The sequence below is a fragment of the Oncorhynchus nerka genome, linkage group LG4 (assembly GCF_034236695.1).
Source record: "Oncorhynchus nerka isolate Pitt River linkage group LG4, Oner_Uvic_2.0, whole genome shotgun sequence".
NCBI lineage: Eukaryota > Metazoa > Chordata > Actinopteri > Salmoniformes > Salmonidae > Oncorhynchus > Oncorhynchus nerka.
Genome location: NC_088399.1, coordinates 5,692,715 through 5,714,370, shown reverse-complemented (window position 1 = coordinate 5,714,370; position 21,656 = coordinate 5,692,715). Strand labels below are relative to the sequence as shown.

General features: G+C 48.9%; 1 protein-coding gene across 1 annotated transcript in view; it reads left to right on the top strand.

The window, feature by feature from the left end:
* LOC135571349 (methyl-CpG-binding domain protein 2-like) overlaps nt 1–21,346 on the top strand; it is a 90,034-nt gene extending 68,688 nt beyond the window's left edge. The window contains exon 4 of the mRNA XM_065017125.1: nt 21,263–21,346. Coding sequence (XP_064873197.1) covers nt 21,263–21,346 — 84 coding nt within the window. The remainder of the gene's footprint in view (nt 1–21,262) is intronic.
* The last annotated feature ends 310 nt before the right edge of the window (nt 21,347–21,656 follow it).

Below are 21,656 nucleotides of genomic sequence, written 5' to 3'. Positions count from 1 at the left end.
CTACAGACCACTAGGTCCAGTCTACCCTGAGTAGCTGCCCAGTCTACAGACCGGTAGGCCCAGTCTACCCTGAGTAGCTGCCCAGTCTACAGACCACTAGGTCCAGTCTACCCTGAGTAGCTGCCCAGTCTACAGACCACTAGGTCCAGTCTACCCTGAGTAGCTGCCCAGTCTACAGACCGGTAGGTCCAGTCTACCCTGTACAGAGAGCTGTGAATCACAGTTATTGTGGGTGTAATTGATGCGCAGGTGGATGTTTTTGTGCGTGTGCTGCTCTTTTTTACTGTGATCGATAGCAGGTGTTTGTGTGCTTGTATTATCATATACATGATGAAGCCTCACCAGATGAATGCCAGCCAGCCAGCCAGCCAGCCAGCCAGTCAGTCAGTCAGTCAGTCAGCCAGCCAGCCACATAGTCAGTCAACCAACCATTCACTTAGTCAGTTAGTCAGCCAGCCAGTCAGTCACTTAGTCAGTTAGTCAGCCAGCCAGTCAGTCACTTAGTCAGCCAGCCGGTCACTTAGTTAGTTAGTCAGCCAGCCAGTTAGTGAGTCAGCCAGTCAGCCACTTAGTCAGCCAGCCAGCCAGTCAGTCACTTAGTCAGCCAGTCAGTTAGTCAGCCAGCCAGTCAGTCACTTAGTCAGCCAGCCAGCCAGTCAGTCACTTAGTCAGCCAGCCAGCCAGTCAGTTAGTCAGCCAGCCAGTCAGTCACTTAGTCAGCCAGCCAGCCAGTCAGTTAGTCAGTCAGCCAGTCAGTCACTTAGTCACCCAGCCAGCCAGTCAGTCACTTAGTCAGCCAGTCAGTCACTTAGTCAGCCAGCCAGCCAGCCAGTCAGTTAGTCAGCCAGCCAGTCAGTCACTTAGTCAGCCAGCCAGCCAGCCACATAGTCAGTCAGCCAACCATTCACTTAGTCAGTTAGTCAGCCAGCCAGTCAGTCACTTAGTCAGTTAGTCAGCCAGCCAGTCAGTCACTTAGTCAGCCAGCCGGTCACTTAGTTAGTTAGTCAGCCAGCCAGTTAGTGAGTCAGCCACTTAGTCAGCCAGCCAGCCAGTCAGTCACTTAGTCAGCCAGTCAGTTAGTCAGCCAGCCAGTCAGTCACTTAGTCAGCCAGCCAGCCAGTCAGTCACTTAGTCAGCCAGCCAGCCAGTCAGTTAGTCAGCCAGCCAGTCAGTCACTTAGTCAGCCAGCCAGCCAGTCACATAGTCAGCCAGCCAGCCAGTCAGTCACTTAGTCAGCCTGCCAGCCAGTCAGTCACTTAGTCAGCCAGTCAGTTAGTCAGCCAGCCAGTCAGTCACTTAGTCAGCCAGCCAGTCAGTCACTTAGTCAGCCAGTCAGTCACTTAGTCAGTCAGCCAGCCAGTCAGTCAGTTAGTCAGTCAGCCAGCCAGTCAGTTAGTCAGTCAGCCAGCCAGCCAGTCAGTCACTTAGTCAGCCAGCCAGTCAGTCACTTAGTCAGCCAGCCAGCCAGTCACTTAGTCAGCCAACCAGCCCATCAACCAGCCAGCCAGCCAGTCACATAGTCAGTCAGCCAACCATTCACTTAGTCAGCCAGTCAGTCAGCCAGCCAGTCAGTCACTTAGTCAGCAAGTCAGTCACTTAGTCAGCCAGTCAGTCACTTAGTCAGTCAGCCAGCCAGTCACTTAGTCAGCCAGCCAGTCAGTAAGCCAGTCAGTCACTTAGTCAGCCAGCCAGTCAGTCACTTAGTCAGCCAGTCAGTCACTTAGTCAGTCAGCCAGCCAGTCAGTCAGTTAGTCAGTCAGCCAGCCAGTCAGTTAGTCAGTCAGCCAGCCAGCCAGTCAGTCACTTAGTCAGCCAGCCAGTCAGTCACTTAGTCAGCCAGCCAGCCAGTCACTTAGTCAGCCAACCAGCCCATCAACCAGCCAGCCAGCCAGTCACATAGTCAGTCAGCCAACCATTCACTTAGTCAGCCAGTCAGTCAGCCAGCCAGTCAGTCACTTAGTCAGCAAGTCAGTCACTTAGTCAGCCAGTCAGTCACTTAGTCAGTCAGCCAGCCAGTCACTTAGTCAGCCAGCCAGTCAGTAAGCCAGTCAGTCACTTAGTCAGCCAGCCAGCCAGCCAGCCAGTCACATAGTCAGTCAGCCAGCCAGCCAGTCACTTAGTCAGCCAGTCAGTCACTTAGTCAGCCAGTCAGTCACTTAGTCAGCCAGTCAGTCACTTTGTCAGCCAGCTAGCCAGTCAGTTAGTCAGCCAGCCAGCCAGTCAGTTAGTCAGTCAGCCAGTCAGTCACTTAGTCACCCAGCCAGCCAGTCAGTCACTTAGTCAGCCAGTCAGTCACTTAGTCAGCCAGCCAGCCAGTCAGTCACTTAGTCAGCCAGCCAGCCAGTCAGTCACTTAGTCAGCCAGCCAGCCAGTCAGTCACTTAGTCAGCCAGCCAGCCAGTCAGTCACTTAGTCAGCCAGCCAGCCAGTCAGTTAGTCAGTCAGCCAGCCAGTCACATAGTCAGCCAGCCAGCCAGTCAGTCACTTAGTCAGCCTGCCAGTCAGTCAGTTAGTCAGCCAGCCAGTCAGTCACTTAGTCAGCCAGCCAGCCAGTCAGTCACTTAGTCAGCCAGTCAGTCACTTAGTCAGCCTGCCAGTCAGTCAGTCAGCCAGCCAGTCAGTCACTTAGTCAGCCAGCCAGCCAGTCAGTCACTTAGTCAGCCAGTCAGTCACTTAGTCAGTCAGCCAGCCAGTCAGTTAGTCAGTCAGCCAGCCAGTCAGTTAGTCAGTCAGCCAGCCAGCCAGTCAGTCACTTAGTCAGCCAGCCAGTCAGTCGCTTAGTCAGCCAGCCAGCCAGTCACTTAGTCAGCCAACCAGCCCATCAACCAGCCAGCCAGCCAGTCACATAGTCAGTCAGCCAACCATTCACTTAGTCAGCCAGTCAGTCAGCCAGCCAGTCAGTCACTTAGTCAGCAAGTCAGTCACTTAGTCAGCCAGTCAGTCACTTAGTCAGTCAGCCAGCCAGTCACTTAGTCAGCCAGCCAGTCAGTCAGCCAGTCAGTCACTTAGTCAGCCAGCCAGCCAGCCAGCCAGCCAGCCAGTCACATAGTCAGCCAGCCAGCCAATTAGTCACTTAGTCAGCCAGTCAGTCACTTAGTCAGCCAGTCAGTCACTTAGTCAGCCAGTCAGTCACTTTGTCAGCCAGCTAGCCAGTCAGTTAGTCAGCCAGCCAGCCAGTCAGTCACTTAGTCAGCCAGCCAGCCAGCCAGTCACATAGTCAGTCAGCCAACCATTCACTTAGTCAGTTAGTCAGCCAGCCAGTTAGTCAGTCAGCCACTTAGTCAGCCAGCCAGTCAGCCAGCCAGTCACATAGTCAGTCAGCCAGTCAGCCAGCCAGTCACATAGTCAGTCAGCCAGTCAGCCAGCCAGTCACATAGTCAGCCAGCCAGCCACCCAGTCAGCCAGCCAGCCACCCAGTCAGCCAGCCAGTCAGCCAGCCAGCCAGTCAGCCAGCCAGCCAGTCAGTTAGCCAGCCAGCCAGCCAGCCAGCCAGCCAGCCAGTCAGTTAGTCAGCCAGCCAGCCAGCCAGTCAGTTAGTTAGTCAGCCAGTCAGTCAGCCAGTCAGTCAGTCAGCCAGTCAGACAGCCAGTCACATAGTCAGTCAGCCAGCCAGCCAGCCAGCCAGCCAGTCTGTCAGTCAGCCAGCCACCCAGCCAGCCAGCCAGTCAGTCAGTTAGTTAGTTAGTTAGTCAGTCAGTCAGTCAGTCAGTCAGTCAGTCACTTAGTCAGCCAGCCAGCCAGCCAGCCAGTCAGCCAGTCTGTCAGTCAGCCAGCCAGCCAGTCAGTCAGTTAGTTAGTTAGTTAGTTAGTCAGCCAGCCAGCCAGCCAGCCAGTCAGCCAGTCTGTCAGTCAGCCAGCCAGTCAGTCAGTCAGTCAGTCAGTTAGTTAGTCAGCCAGCCAGCCAGCCAGTCAGTCACGAGGAGGGTTAATGTAATGTATCAGGTAATTCTCTCTCTCTCCCACCAATAGGCTGCTTCTGTGTCGTTGGGACAATCTGCCAACTCAGCAAATTCTGTTCCCATGACACCCACCCCATCTCCTTGTTGCCGGGGAGATCATTCTGTCCCCCTACACACACAGCTATGTCTTACTATACTTGTGAGAACTTTTTAGAGACCAACAATTGATTCCCCCCCCCCCCCCCTACAACACCATTCAGTTACAGACTCGGGCTGTGTTAACTACTGTCACCACTGTCTACCCCTCCCCCCACAACACCATTCAGTAACAGGCTTGGGCTGTGTTAACTACGGTCACCACTGTCTACTCCCCCCCCCCCTGAGGACAGTGAGGGATGTTTAGGTTAGCTGCTGTGTCTGAGGACAGTGAGGGACGTTTAGGTTAGCTGCTGTGGTATGTGAGGGACGTATAGACCCTCTACCCTGAACCTTAGTCACTGTTACTAGCCTCCTACCACCTAGTACTCTACCCTGAACCTTAGTCACTGTTACTAGCCGGCTACCACCCAGTACTCTACCCTGAACCTTAGTCACTGTTCCTAGCCGGCTACCACCCAGTACTCTACCCTGAACCTTAGTCACTGTTACTAGCCGGCTACCACCCAGTACTTTACCCTGAACCTTAGTCACTGTTACTAGCCGGCTACCACCCAGTACTCTACCCTGAACCTTAGTCACTGTTACTAGCTGGCTACCACCTAGTACTCTACCCTGAACCTTAGTCACTGTTACCAGCTGGCTACCACCCAGTACTCTACCCTGAACCTTAGTCACTGTTACTAGCCGGCTACCACCCAGTACTCTACCCTGAACCTTAGTCACTGTTACTAGCCGGCTACCACCCAGTACTCTACCCTGAACCTTAGTCACTGTTACTAGCCGGCTACCACCCAGTACTCTACCTGAACCTTAGTCACTGTTACTAGCCGGCTACAACCCAGTACTCTACCCTGAACCTTAGTCACTGTTACTAGCCGGCTACCACCCAGTACTCTACCCTGAACCTTAGTCACTGTTACTAGCCGGCTACCACCCAGTACTCTACCCTGAACCTTAGTCACTGTTCCTAGCCGGCTACCACCCAGTACTCTACCCTGAACCTTAGTCACTGTTACTAGCCGGCTACCACCCAGTACTCTACCCTGAACCTTAGTCACTGTTACTAGCCGGCTACCACCCAGTACTCTACCCTGAACCTTAGTCACTGTTACTAGCCGGCTACCACCCGGTACTCTACCCTGAACCTTAGTCACTGTTACTAGCCGGCTACAACCCAGTACTCTACCCTGAACCTTAGTCACTGTTACTAGCCGGCTACCACCCAGTACTCTACCCTGAACCTTAGTCACTGTTACTAGCCGGCTACCACCCAGTACTCTACCCTGAACCTTAGTCACTGTTACTAGCCGGCTACCACCCAGTACTCTACCCTGAACCTTAGTCACTGTTACTAGCCGGCTACCACCCAGTACTCTACCCTGAACCTTAGTCACTGTTACTAGCCGGCTACCACCCAGTACTCTACCCTGAACCTTAGTCACTGTTACTAGCTGGCTACCACCCAGTACTCTACCCTGAACCTTAGTCACTGTTACTAGCTGGCTACCACCCAGTACTCTACCCTGAACCTTAGTCACTGTTACTAGCCGGCTACCACCCAGTACTCTACCCTGAACCTTAGTCACTGTTACTAGCCGGCTACCACCCAGTACTCTACCCTGAACCTTAGTCACTGTTACTAGCCGGCTACCACCCAGTACTTTACCCTGAACCTTAGTCACTGTTACTAGCCGGCTACCACCCAGTACTCTACCCTGAACCTTAGTCACTGTTACTAGCTGGCTACCACCTAGTACTCTACCCTGAACCTTAGTCACTGTTACCAGCTGGCTACCACCCAGTACTCTACCCTGAACCTTAGTCACTGTTACTAGCCGGCTACCACCCAGTACTCTACCCTGAACCTTAGTCACTGTTACTAGCCGGCTACCACCCAGTACTCTACCCTGAACCTTAGTCACTGTTACTAGCCGGCTACCACCCAGTACTCTACCCTGAACCTTAGTCACTGTTACTAGCCGGCTACAACCCAGTACTCTACCCTGAACCTTAGTCACTGTTACTAGCCGGCTACCACCCAGTACTCTACCCTGAACCTTAGTCACTGTTACTAGCCGGCTACCACCCAGTACTCTACCTGAACCTTAGTCACTGTTCCTAGCCGGCTACCACCCAGTACTCTACCCTGAACCTTAGTCACTGTTACTAGCCGGCTACCACCCAGTACTCTACCCTGAACCTTAGTCACTGTTACTAGCCGGCTACCACCCAGTACTCTACCCTGAACCTTAGTCACTGTTACTAGCCGGCTACCACCCGGTACTCTACCCTGAACCTTAGTCACTGTTTACTGGCCGGCTACCACCAGTACTCTACCCTGAACCTTAGTCACTGTTACTAGCCGGCTACCACCCAGTACTCTACCCTGAACCTTAGTCACTGTTACTAGCCGGCTACCACCCAGTACTCTACCCTGAACCTTAGTCACTGTTCCTAGCCGGCTACCACCCAGTACTCTACCCTGAACCTTAGTCACTGTTACTAGCCGGCTACCACCCAGTACTCTACCCTGAACCTTAGTCACTGTTACTAGCCGGCTACCACCCAGTACTCTACCCTGAACCTTAGTCACTGTTACTAGCTGGCTACCACCCAGTACTCTACCCTGAACCTTAGTCACTGTTACTAGCTGGCTACCACCCAGTACTCTACCCTGAACCTTAGTCACTGTTACTAGCCGGCTACCACCCAGTACTCTACCCTGAACCTTAGTCACTGTTACTAGCCGGCTACCACCCAGTACTTTACCCTGAACCTTAGTCACTGTTACTAGCCGGCTACCACCCAGTCAGTACTCTACCCTGAACCTTAGTCACTGTTACTAGCTGGCTACCACCTAGTACTCTACCCTGAACCTTAGTCACTGTTACCAGCTGGCTACCACCCAGTACTCTACCCTGAACCTTAGTCACTGTTACTAGCCGGCTACCACCCAGTACTCTACCCTGAACCTTAGTCACTGTTACTAGCCGGCTACCACCCAGTACTCTACCCTGAACCTTAGTCACTGTTACTAGCCGGCTACCACCCAGTACTCTACCCTGAACCTTAGTCACTGTTACTAGCTGGCTACCACCCAGTACTCTACCCTGAACCTTAGTCACTGTTACCAGCTGGCTACCACCCAGTACTCTACCCTGAACCTTAGTCACTGTTACTAGCCGGCTACCACCCAGTACTCTACCCTGAACCTTAGTCACTGTTACTAGCCGGCTACCACCCAGTACTCTACCCTGAACCTTAGTCACTGTTACTAGCCGGCTACCACCCAGTACTCTACCCTGAACCTTAGTCACTGTTACTAGCCGGCTACCACCCAGTACTCTACCCTGAACCTTAGTCACTGTTACTAGCCGGCTACAACCCAGTACTCTACCCTGAACCTTAGTCACTGTTACCAGCTGGCTACCACCCAGTACTCTATCCTGAACCTTAGTCACTGTTACTAGCCGGCTACAACCCAGTACTCTACCCTGAACCTTAGTCACTGTTACTAGCCGGCTACAACCCAGTACTCTACCCTGAACCTTAGTCACTGTTACTAGCCGGCTACCACCCAGTACTCTACCCTGAACCTTAGTCACTGTTACTAGCCGGCTACCACCCAGTACTCTACCCTGAACCTTAGTCACTGTTACTAGACGGCTACAACCCACTACTCTACCCTGAACCTTAGTCACTGTTACTAGCCGGCTACCACCCAGTACTCTACCCTGAACCTTAGTCACTGTTACTAGCCGGCTACCACCCAGTACTCTACCCTGAACCTTAGTCACTGTTACTAGCCGGCTACAACCCAGTACACTACCCTGAACCTTAGTCACTGTTACTAGCCGGCTACCACCCAGTACTCTACCCTGAACCTTAGTCACTGTTACTAGCCGGCTACCACCCAGTACTCTACCCTGAACCTTAGTCACTGTTACTAGCCGGCTACAACCCAGTACACTACCCTGAACCTTAGTCACTGTTACTAGCCAGCTACCACCCAGTACTCTACCCTGAACCTTAGTCACTGTTACTAGCCGGCTACCACCCAGTACTCTACCCTGAACCTTAGTCACTGTTACTAGCCGGCTACCACCCAGTACTGTACCCCGGATGTACATAGACATAATGTTTTACCCGCTACATATGTATAGACCGTATTCTAGTCAAGGCTCATCCTATATATCGTCTATACACACCATCCTATATAACTACTGTCTATACACACCATCCTATATAACTACTGTCTATACACACCATCCTATATAACTACTGTCTATACACACCATCCTAATTAACTACCGCCGTCCTGTATGACTGCTGTCTGTATGCACCATCCCATATGACTGCTGTCTGTATCACACCGTCATAATATAAAACTGCTGTCTATACACGCCGTCACAATATGACTGCTGTCTGTCTGGACGCCGTCCAATATGACTGCTGTCTGTACACGCCGTCCTAATATACTGTCTGCTGTCTATGCACGCCGTCCAATATGACTGCCGTCTGTCTGTATGCGCCGTCCGCAATATGACTGCTGTCTATACACGCCGTCCTAATATGACTGCTGTCTGTGCACTGATCTGTGTACTGCACCGTCCATATATGACTGCTGTCTGTACGCGCCGTCTATATGACTGCTGTCTGTACACGCCGTCCTATATGACTGCTGTCTATACACGCCGTCCTAATATGACTGCTGTCTATGCACGCCGTCCTATATGACTGCTGTCACGCCGTCCTATATGACTGCTGTCTATACACGCCGTCTATATGACTGCTGTCTGTGCACGTCGTCACCAATATGACTGCTGTCTGTGCACGCCATCCTTTATGACTGCTGTCTGTACTGTCTGTGCACCATCCTGTATGACTGCTGTCTATACACGCCGTCTATATGACTGCTGTCTATGCTGTCTATGACTGCCGTCATCATGACTGTCCTATATGACTGCTGTCTATGCGCCATCCTATATAACTGCTGTCTATGCTGTCGTACACGCATCTATGGACCTGTCACCAATATGACTGCTGTCTGTGCGTCTGTACACGCCGTCCTGTATGACTGCTGTCTATACACGCCGTCCTGCAATATGACTGCTGTCTATACGCCGTCTGTATGACTGCTGTCTATGCTGTCACCCGTCCTATATGACTGCTGTCTATACACGCCAAATCCTATATAACTACTGTCTATACACACCGTCCTATATGACTGCTGTCTATGCTGTCTATACACGCCATCTATAAATACTGTCTATCTGTCTATACACACCATCCAATATGACTGCTGTCTATACTGCTGTCTGTACACCGTCTGTATGACTGCTGTCTGTCTATGCGCCGTCCTATGACTGCTGTCTGCTGTCTGTACACGCCGTCCTATATGACTGCTGTCTGTACACACCGTCTGTATGACTGCTGTCTATGCTGTACACACCGTCCTAATATGACTGCTGTCTATGCGCCGTCTGTACGCCGTCCTGTATGACTGCTGTCTATACACACCGTCTATATAACTGCTATATACACCGTCTGTATGACTACTGTCTATACTGCCGCCGTCTAATATGACTGCTGTCTATACGCCGTCTGTAATATGACTGCTGTCTATGCTGTCTATCATCCGTCCAATATGACTGCTGTCTGTGCTGTCTGTATGCGCCGTCCTATATACTGACTGTCTGTCTGTCTGTGCGCCGTCCTATATGACTGCTGTCTGTGCTGTCTTGCCGTCCTGTATGACTGCTGTCTGTGCGCCGTCATCCTCTATGACTGCTGTCTATACGCCGTCCTGTATGACTGCTGTCTGTGCTGTCTATGCGCGCCGTCCTGTATGACTGCTGTCTGTATGCACCTGTACGCCGTCTGTATGACTGCTGTCTGTACGCCGTCTGCATATGACTGCTGTCTATGCCGCCGTCCTAATATGACTGCTGTCTATGCTGTCATACGCCGTCCAATATGACTGCTGATCTGTGCACGCCGTCCTGTATGACTGCTGTCTGTCGTCTGCGCCGTCTGTATGACTGCTGCACTGTCTATACGCCGTCCTATATGGCTACTGTCTACTGTCATCGCCGTCTATATGACTGCTGTCTGTACGCCGTCCCAATATGACTGCTGTCTATACACGCCGTCCTATATGACTGCTGTCTATACACACCGTCATAATATGACTGCTGTCTATGCGCCGTCTAATATGACTGTCTATGCGCCGTCCTATATGACTGCTGTCTGTATGCGCCGTCCCTATATGACTGCTGTCTGTGCTGTCTGAGCGCCGTCCTAATATGACTGCTGTCTATGCACCGTCACCAATATGACTGCTGTCTATGCACCGTCCTGTATGACTGTCTATACACACGCCGTCCAATATGACTGCTGTCTGTCTGATCATACGCCGTCCAATATGACTGCTGTCTGTCTGTCTACGCCGTCCTAATATGACTGTCTGATCTATACACGCCGTCCTGTATGACTGCTGTCTGTACACGCCGTCCTATATGACTGCTGTCTGTCTGTATCTGCTGTCTATGCACGCCGTCCTATATGACTGCTGTCTATGCGCCGTCCTGTATGACTGCTGTCTGTACTGTCTATACACGCCGTCTTTTCTATATGACTGCTGTCTATACGCCGTCCTATATGACTGCTGTCTCTGTCTGTACGCCATCCCTATATGACTGCTGTCTATGCACGCCGTCGTCTGTCTGTATGACTGCTGTCTGCACGCCGTCCTAATATGACTGCTGTCTGTACACCGCCGTCCTGTATGGCTCTGTCTGTGACGCCGTCTGTATGACTGCATACGCCGTCTATGACTGCTGTCTGTGCCATCCTATATGACTGCTGTCTGTGCACCGTCCTATATGACTACTGTCTATACTGTCTATGCGCCGTCATCCTATATGACTGCTGTCTATACGCCGTCTATATGACTGCTGTCTATACGTCACCTGTCATACCTACCACTCCTATCGATCTGTATACACGCCGTCATAATATGACTGTCTATACACACCGTCCTATATGACTGCTGTCTGTGCACGCCGTCTAATATGACTACTGTCTGTGCAATATGACTGCTGTCTACGCCGTCCTATATGACTGCTGTCTATACACACCGTCCTAATATGACTGCTGTCTGTGCTGTCTATGACTGCTGTCACACCGTCCTGTGTGACTGCTGTCTATGTCACACCGTCCTATATGACTGCTGTCTATGCACACCATCTATATGACTGCTGTCTATACGCCCATCCTATATGACTGCTGTCTATGCACCGCCGTCAATATGACTGCTGTCATGTCGCCGTCCTGTATGACTGCTGTCTGTACGCCGTCTGCAATGCTGACTGATCTGCTGCACGCCGTCTAATATGACTGCTGTCTATACACGCCGTCTAATATGACTGCTGTCTGTACGCCGTCTATATGACTGCTGTCTATACACGCCGTCAAATATGACTGCTGTCGTACACACCTATGACTGCTGTCTGTCACGCCGTCCTGTATGACTGCTGTCTATCTGTGCACGCCGTCCCAATATGACTGCTGTCTATACGCCGTCCTATGACTGCTGTCTATGTCACGCCGTCTATATATGTCTATGCGATCTATGCGCCGTCTAATATGACTGCTGTCTGTCCGTCACAACGTATGACTGCTGTCATGCGCCGTCCTGTATGACTGCTGTCTATGCTGTCACCACGCCGTCACCAATATGACTGCTGTCTGTACGCGCCGTCCTGTATGACTGCTGTCTGTCTATACGCCTGTATGTAGCTGACGCCGTCCTATGACTGCTGTCTGTGCGCCGTCCTATATGACTGCTGTCTGTACACGCCGTCATAATATGACTGCTGTCTGTGCTGTCTGTACGCCGTCCTGTATGACTGCTGTCTGTACCGTCATCCTGCTGTCTATGACTGCTGTCTGACTGCTGTCTGTACACCGTCTGTATGACTGCTGTCTGTACTGTCTACGCCGTCTATATGACTGCTGTCTATACGCCGTCCTGTATGACTGCTGTCTGTCTGTCTATACACGCCGTCATATATGACTGCTGTCTATACACGCCGTCTAATATGACTGCTGCTGTCTCTATGACTGCTGTCTGTCTATGCACGCCGTCCTAATATGACTGCTGTCTGTGCTGTCGCCGTCCTGTATGACTGCTGTCTGCTGCCGTCAATATGACTGCTGTCTGTCTGTGCGCCGTCACCAATATGACTGCTGTCTATACGCACCGTCCTACTGCTGTCTGTGCACACCGTCAATATGACTGCTGTCTGTGCACGCCGTCTAATATGACTGCTGTCTATGCGCCGTCCTAATATGACTGCTGTCTATACACGCCGTCCTGTATGACTGCTGTCTATACGTCACCATCCTATATCACTGTCTATGACTGCTGCACTGCCTCTATAACTGCTGTCTATGCGCCGTCTATATGACTGCTGTCTATACGCACCGTCCTATATAACTACTGTCATACACCGTTATATAACTGCTGTCTATACACGCCATCCTATATAACTGCTGTCTATACTGCCGTCATAATATGACTGCTGTCTGTACGCAAATCTGTCGTACACACCATCAATATGACTGCTGTCTATACACGCCGTCCTATATGACTGCTGTCTATACACGCCGTCCTGTATGACTGCTGTCTCTACACGCCATCCTGTATGACTGCTGTCTGTACACACCATCTATGCCAATACTGTATGACTGCTGTCTGCGCCTATCACAATATGACTATGTCTATGCAACTCCTGTATGACTGCTGTCTATGCCGTCCTAATATGACTGCTGTCTGACTGTCTGTGCGCCGTCTGTAATGACTGCTGTCTATCTGCTGATCTATACACGCCGTCCTGTATGACTGCTGTCTGTACGCCGTCCCAATATGACTGCTGTCTGTACACACCGTCTATATGACTGCTGTCTATACACGCCGTCCCTATATAACTATACTGCTGTCTGTACGCACCGTCCTGTATGACTGCTGCTGTCTGTACGCCGTCCTATATGACTGCTGTCTGTATGCACCGTCCTGTATGACTGCTGTCTGTACACGCCGTCCTATGACTGCTGTCTGTCAGTCTGCACCGATCCTATATAACTGCTGTCTGTACACACCGTCTAATATGACTGCTGTCTATGCTGTCTGTACACGCCGTCCCAATATGACTACTGTCTGTACACACCATCTATATGACTGCTGTCTATACACGCCATCCTGTATGACTGCTGTCTGTACACACCGTCCTATATAACTGCTGTCTATGACGCCGTCTATACACACCATCCTATAACTGCTGTCTATCACCATCCTCTATGCGCCGTCACCAATATGACTGCTATCACGCCGTCCTATATAACTGCTGTCTGTACACACCATCCTGTATGACTGCTGTCTATGCTGTCTGTGCACCCGTCGCAATATGACTGCTGTCACGCCGTCCTGTATGTTGCTGCTGTCTGTATGCCTGCAATATGACTGCTGTCTATGCTGTCTGTGCGCCGTCATAATATGACTGCTGTCTATACACGCCGTCCTAATATGACTGCTGTCTATGCGCGCCGTCCTATATGACTGCTGTCTACTGCACGCCGTCATCATCATATGACTGCTGTCTATACTGCGCCGTCTAATATGACTGCTGTCTATGCACCGTCCATAATATAACTGCTGTCTATACACACCATCCTATATAACTACTGTCCATACTGTCTATACACACCATCATAATATGACTGCTGTGCTGTCTATACACGCCATCCAATATGACTGCTGTCTATACGCCGTCCTATATGACTGCTGTCTATACACTGTCATCCGTCGCAATAACTGCTGTCTATACACACCATCCAATATATGTCTGCTGTCTGTGCACGCCGTCCTGTATGACTGCTGTCTGACTGCTGTCTATACACCGTCCCAATATGACTGCTGTCTATGCTGCTGTCTCTACACGCCGTCTAATATGACTGCTGTCTATACACACCGTCTTTATAACCTGTCTATACTGCTGTCTATACACACCTCCTATATAACTGCTGTCTATATACACCGTCTCTATGACTGCTGTCTATCTGTACACACGATCCTATATGACTGCTGTCTATACACGCCGTCCTATATGACTGCTGTCTATACACACCGTCTATATGACTGCTGTCTGTACGCCGTCCTGTATGACTGCTGTCTGACTGCTGTCTGTGCACCGTCCTAATATGACTGCTGTCTATGCGCACCGTCTGTAATATGGCTGCTGTCCATCTGTCTACACACGCCATCCAATATGACTGCTGTCTGTACACGCCGTCCTGTATGACTGCTGTCTATGCTGTCTACACACGCCGTCCTGTATGACTGCTGTCTGTCTCATGCGCCGTCATAATATGACTGCTGTCTATGCCTGTCTATACACACCATCTGTATGACTGCTGTCTGTACTGTCTGTGCACGCCGTCCTGCAATATGACTGCTGCTGTCTGTATGCGCCGTCCTAATATGACTGCTGTCTATACACGTCATCCAATATGACTGCTGTCTATACACACCATCCTATATAACTACTGTCTGCTGTCTGTACACCCGTCCTAATATGACTGCTGTCTATGCACACCGTCCTATATGACTGTCTATCTATGCACCGTCCGTCCTGTCTACTGCTGTCTATGCTGTCTATACACGCCGTCCTATATGACTGCTGTCTATACACACCGTCTATATGAACTGTCTGTCTATACACACCATCCTAATATGACTGCTGTCTATACGCCGTCCTATATATGACTGCTGTCTATACTGTCTATACACCCATCCTAATATGACTGCTGTCTATACGCCGTCCGCAATATCTGTCTGCTGTCTGTGCGCCGTCTGTGCTGCTGTCTGTACGCCGTCCTATATGACTGCTGTCTATGCACGCCGTCCTATATGACTGCTGTCTATACGCGCCGTCTGTATGACTGCTGTCTATACACGCCGTCCAATATGACTGCTGTCTGTACTGCACGCCGTCCTGTATGACTGCTGTCTGTACACGCCGTCCTAATATGACTGCTGTCTCTGTCTACGCCGTCCTAATATGACTGCTGTCTATCTATACGCCGTCCTAATATGACTGCTGTCCATACTGTCTATGCGCATCCTATATGACTGCTGTCTATGCACGCCGTCCTATATGACTGTCTATGCTGTCTCTATGCGCCGTCATAATATGACTGCTGTCTATACACGCCGTCCTATATGACTGCTGTCTATACACGCCGTCCAATATAACTACTGTCTATGCTACGTCATAATATGACTGCTGTCTATACACACCGTCATATATGACTGCTGTCCATGCTGTCTATACACACCGTCCTATATGACTGCTGTCTGCACGCATCCTAATATGACTGTCTATGCTGTCTATACACACCCGTCCTAATATGACTGCTGTCTGTACACGCCGTCCTATAACTACTGCTGTCTATACACACCATCCTATAACTGACTGCATACTGTCTATACGCCGTCCTATATGACTGCTGTCTATACACGCCGTCAATATGACTGCTGTCTATACACGCCATCGCAATATGACTGCTGTCTGTATGCTGTCACGCCGTTATGACTGCTGTATGACTGTCTATGCACGCCGTCTAATATGACTGCTGTCTATACACGCCGTCTATATGACTGCGCCGTCTATAACTGCTGTCTATACACGCCGTCCTGTATGGCTGCTGTCTATGCATAAATCCTCTATACTGCTGTATGACTGCTGTCTATGCACCGTCCTGTATGACTGCTGTCTATACGCCGTCCAATAATGACTGCTGTCTGTACGCATCTATGCACTGTCACCAATACACTGCTGTCTAATATGCGCCGTCACTGTCTATACTGTCTATACACGCAAATCCATATATGACTGCTGTCTGTGCACCGTCCTGTATGACTGCTGTCTGTCTGTGCGCCGTCCTGATACTGACTGCTGTCTGTGCACGTCATCCTATACTGCTGTCTGTCTATACGTCGTCCTAATATGACTGCTGTCTAACAGTCTGTACGTCCGTCATATATGACTGCTGTCTATGCACGCCACCGTCATCTATATGACTGCTGTCTGTACACGCCGTCCCAATATGACTGCTGTCTATGCTGTCACGCCGTCCTGTAACTGCTGTCTATGCGCCGTCCTGTATGACTGCTGTCTATAGGCACGCCATCCAATATGACTGCTGTCTGTTTGCGCCGTTGTATGACTGCTGTCCATGCAAATCGTCTATATGACTGCTGTCTGTATTGCACCGTCCTATATGACTGCTGTCTGTCTGCGCGCCGTCTAATAACTGCTGTCTATACACGCCGTCCGCATGACTGACTGTCTCACGCGCCTTGTCTGTACACGCCGTCCAATATGACTGCTGTCTGTGTCTATCTGCACCCGTCTGTATGACTGCTGTCTGTGCACGCCGTCCTGTATGACTGCTGTCTATACACACCGTCATGAATATGACTGCTGTCTATACACACCATCTATATGACTGCTGTCTACACGCCGTCCTAATTAACTACAGTCTGTCTGTCTACACACCATCCTATATAACTGCTGTCTATACACACCATCCTATATGACTGCTGTCTATTTGCCGTCCTAATCCTATATGACTGCTGTCTACTGCGCCGTCCTATATGACTGCTGTCTAGACACGCCGTCCAATATGACTGTCTGATCTATGGACGCCGTCACCAATATGACTGCTGTCTGTACGCCGTCATAATATGACTGCTGTCTGTCCTGTCCACCGCCGTCCTAATATGACTACTGTCTGTCTGTCGATCTATAACTGCACGCCGTCTAATATGACTGTCTATGCAAGTGTCTATGCGCCGTCCTATATGACTGCTGTCTGTGCTGCCGTCCTGTATGACTGCTGTCTATACATTCGCCGTCTAATACTGACTGTCTGCTGTCTGTACGCCGTCCTAATATGACTGCTGTCTATACTGTCTGTACACGCCGTCTGTATGACTGCTGTCTATACTGCCGTCTGTATGACTGCTGTCTGTACGCCGTCATCCTATATGACTGCTGTCTATGTCTATGACCGTCGTCCAATATGACTGCTGTCTATGTATCGTTCATCCTATATGACTGCTGTCTGTCTGTCTATACACGCCGTCCAATATGACTGCTGTCTATACATCCGCCGTCATATGACTGTCTTCTGTCTGTACACCATACCGCTGATATGACTGCTGTCTATGCGCCGTCTATATGACTGCTGTCTATACGCGCCGTCCAATATGACTGCTGTCTATGCGCGCCGTCTATATGACTGCTGTCTATACACACCATCCGTACACCTACTGTCTACTGTCTATACACACCATCCTGTATGACTGCTGTCTATGCGCCGTCCTGTAACTACTGTCTATACCTGTCTATATGACTGCTGTCTATACACACCGTCCTATATGACACTGTCTATACACACCATCCTATATGACTGCTGTCTACTGCCTGTCTATACACACCGTCCTAATATGACTGCTGTCTGTACGCCGTCCTAATATGACTGCTGTCTATGCTGTCTATGTGACGCCGTCACCTGTATATACTGCTGTCTGCTGTCTGTACGCCGTCTATGACTGTCTGTCACCGCCGTTCTGTATAACTGCTGTCTATATACGCCATCCTATATAACTGCTGTCTGTACACACCATCCTGTATGACTACTGTCTATACACACCATCCTATATAACTACTGTCTATACACCATCCTATATACTGCTGTCATACACGCCATCTATATAACTACTGTCTATACTGTCACACCATCTATATAACTACTGTCTATACACGCGCCATCTATATACTACTGTCTGCTGTCTATACACACCATCTATATGACTACTGTCTATACACCGTCCAATATGACTGCTGTCTATACACGCCGTCTATATGACTGCTGTCTATACACGCCATCCTAATATAACTACTGTCTATGCTGTCTATACACACCATCTATATAACTACACACCTGTCTATGCTGTCTATACACCATCCTATATAACTACTGTCTATACACACCATCCTATATAACTACTGTCTGCTGTCTATACACCATCTATATAACTACTGTCTATACACACCGTCCTATATAACTACTGTCTATGCTGTCTATACACCATCCTATATAACTACTGTCTATACACCATCCTACAACCTACTGACTGCTGTCTATACACCATCTATATAACTACTGTCTATACACCGTCTATATAACTACTGTCTATACACACCATCCTATATAACTACTGTCTATACACACCATCTATATAACTACTGTCTATACACCATCTATATAACTACTGCTGTCTATACACACCATCCTATATAACTGTCTGTCTACACCATCTATATACTACTGTCTATACTGTCTATACACCATCCTATATAACTGTCTGTCTGTATACACACCATCCTATATAACTACTGTCTGTGCACCATCCTATATAACTACTGTCTATACGCCGTCATCCTATATAACTACTGTCTGTACACGCATCCAATATGACTACTGTCTACACACGCCGTCCTATATGACTGCTGTCTATACGCGTCGTCCTACGCCGTCCTGTTATGACTGCTGTCTATACACGCCGTCATAATATGACTGCTGTCTATACGCCGTCCTAATATGACTGCTGTCTATCTGTCTGTACTGCCGTCCTATATAACTGCTGTCTATGTCACACCGTCTATATAACTGCTGTCTATACACACGCCGTCCTATATGACTGCTGTCTGTCTGTCTATACACACCATCCTATATAACTGCTGTCTGACACGCCATCCTAATATAACTGCTGTCTGTCTCGTACACACCGTCCTGTGTGACTGCTGTCTATACACTTATCCTATATGACTGTCTATCTGTACACACCGTCCTAATATGACTGCTGTCTATGCGCCGTCTGCTATGACTGATGTCTGCGCCGTCATCCTGTATGACTACTGTCTGTGCACCGTCCTGTATGACTGCTGTCTGTGCACGCCGTCCTAATATGACTGCTGTCTATACACACCGTCCTATATGACTGCTGTCTATGCTGTCTATACACGCCATCCTATATGACTGCTGTCTGCACATACCATCCTATATGCTACTGTCTGCTGTCTATACACACCATCCTATATAACTGCTGTCTACACACCATCTATATAACTACTGTCTATACACACCATCCTATAACTACTGTCTATACACCATCCTATATAACTACTGTCTATACTGTCTATACACACCATCCTATATAACTACTGTCTATACACACCATCCTATATAACTGTCTGCTGTCTATACACACCATCCTATATAACTGTCTGTCTATACACCATCCTATATAACTGCTGTCTATACACACTGTCTATATAACACTGTCCTATATAACTGCTGTCTATACGCCGTCCTATATACTGCTGTCACACGCCGTCTATACACCTGTCTGCTCTATACACGCTGTCTATATGACTACTGTCTATCCGTCCTGTATGACTGCTGTCTATATATAAATAAATACCTGTGACTGCTGTCTATACACACCATCTCTATAACTACTGTCTATGCTGTCTATACACGCCATCCTATATGACTGCTGTCTGTCCTGTATGACTGATTTGTCTATCACACCATCTATATGACTGCTGTCTACTGTCTATACACGCCATCCTATATGACTGCTGTCTATACACACCATCCTATATAACTGCTGTCTATGTCACACCATCCTATATAACTGCTGTCTATACACACCATCCTATATAACTACTGTCTATACACACCATCCTGTATAACTGCTGTCTATACACACCATCCTATATAACTGCTGTCTATACTGTCTATACACGCCATCCTATATAACTGCTGTCTATACACACCATCCTATATAACTGCTGTCTATACACACATCCTATATCCTCTATAACTATGCTGTCTATACACACCATCCTATATAACTGTCTGCTGTCTATACACACCATCCTATATAACTACTGTCTATACACACCATCCTATATAACTACTGTCTATACACACCATCCAATATAACTGCTGTCTATGCACCATCTATATACTGCTGTCACACCATCCTATATAACTACTGTCTATACTGTCTATACACCATCCTCTATAACTACTGTCTATACACACCATGAACTCTATATGACTGTCAGCACTGCTACACACCATCCTATATAACTACTGTCTATACACACCATCCTATATAACTACTGTCTATACTGTCTATACACCATCTGTATAACTGCTGTCTATGCCATCGTCTATAACTACTGTCTATACACACCATCCTATATGACTGCTGTCTGTGCACACACCACCTATATAACTGCTGTCTATACTGTCTATACACGCCATCTATATAACTGCTGTCTATACACCATCTCTATAACTACTGTCTATACACCATCCTATATAACTACTGTCTATACACACCATCCTATATAACTACTGTCTATACACCATCTCTATAACTACTGTCTATACCATCCTATATAACTAGTATATCTACTGGATCACTGTTAGGGTTATTTGGGTTGTTAATTTGGATTACTGTTACAGTGCTATTTGGGTTGTTAATTTGGATTACTGTTACAATGTTATTTGGGTTGTTCATTGGATTTGTTACGACATTTCTTGTTTCAGATTTTTGATGTACTTGTGACATTTACTGTATCGTTAGAGCTCGTAACACAACCTCTGCTGAACTGTGTACGTGACCAATAAGCTTTGATTTGATAGGAAATACAGAGACAAGCCATATCAGCTGTTGGTTTTAATGAAGACTTCCTGATAACTGCTTAGGGGACTGTCTGACTCTGTCTGTCTGTCTGTCTGTCTGTCTGTCTGTCTGTCTGTCTGTCTGTCTGTCTGTCTGTCTGTCTGTCCCTTCACACTGTGTGTAAGTATCAGTATAACAACCCTACTGTCAGTACATTATCGTAGCTTCACCAGGATTTTCCTGGTATCAGCTCCATTCCCAACAATACACTTCCTCTTTCAGAACACGCTCCTCTCCTGCTCTCTGACAGGAAGTGACTAGGCCTCTCCCCTTACCCCTCAGCTCACTCTCGGATCCCCCTTCCCTCCATCCAGGACAGCGGTTGGTCGGTTGCCGTGGCCAACCAGACGCTGTGTCCCTGTATGTCCGTCAGGGAAGATGAGGTCTGTCGACGATAATCAGCAACATTCCAGAACTCTCCGGAAGACGGAAACAAACATTCTCTCCGTCGTTCATTCCTGTAGTTTAATTATACTGTTCTGTTGACGGGAGGCCCCTTATCAACAGATCTCTAACGGTGTTCCTCCTGTTGCTACAGTCCCTCTTTTAACAGACAGCTAATTACCATATTGAGGCTTTATGAGGGCATTCATGAAGAGCACTACATACATGCCTCACAGATCATTATAAGCCAAGTCGTAGCCTACATGAGGGATCAAGGCTCCTTACGGCTGGTATTGTGTCGTGGCATAAGAGCTTTAGACCTAC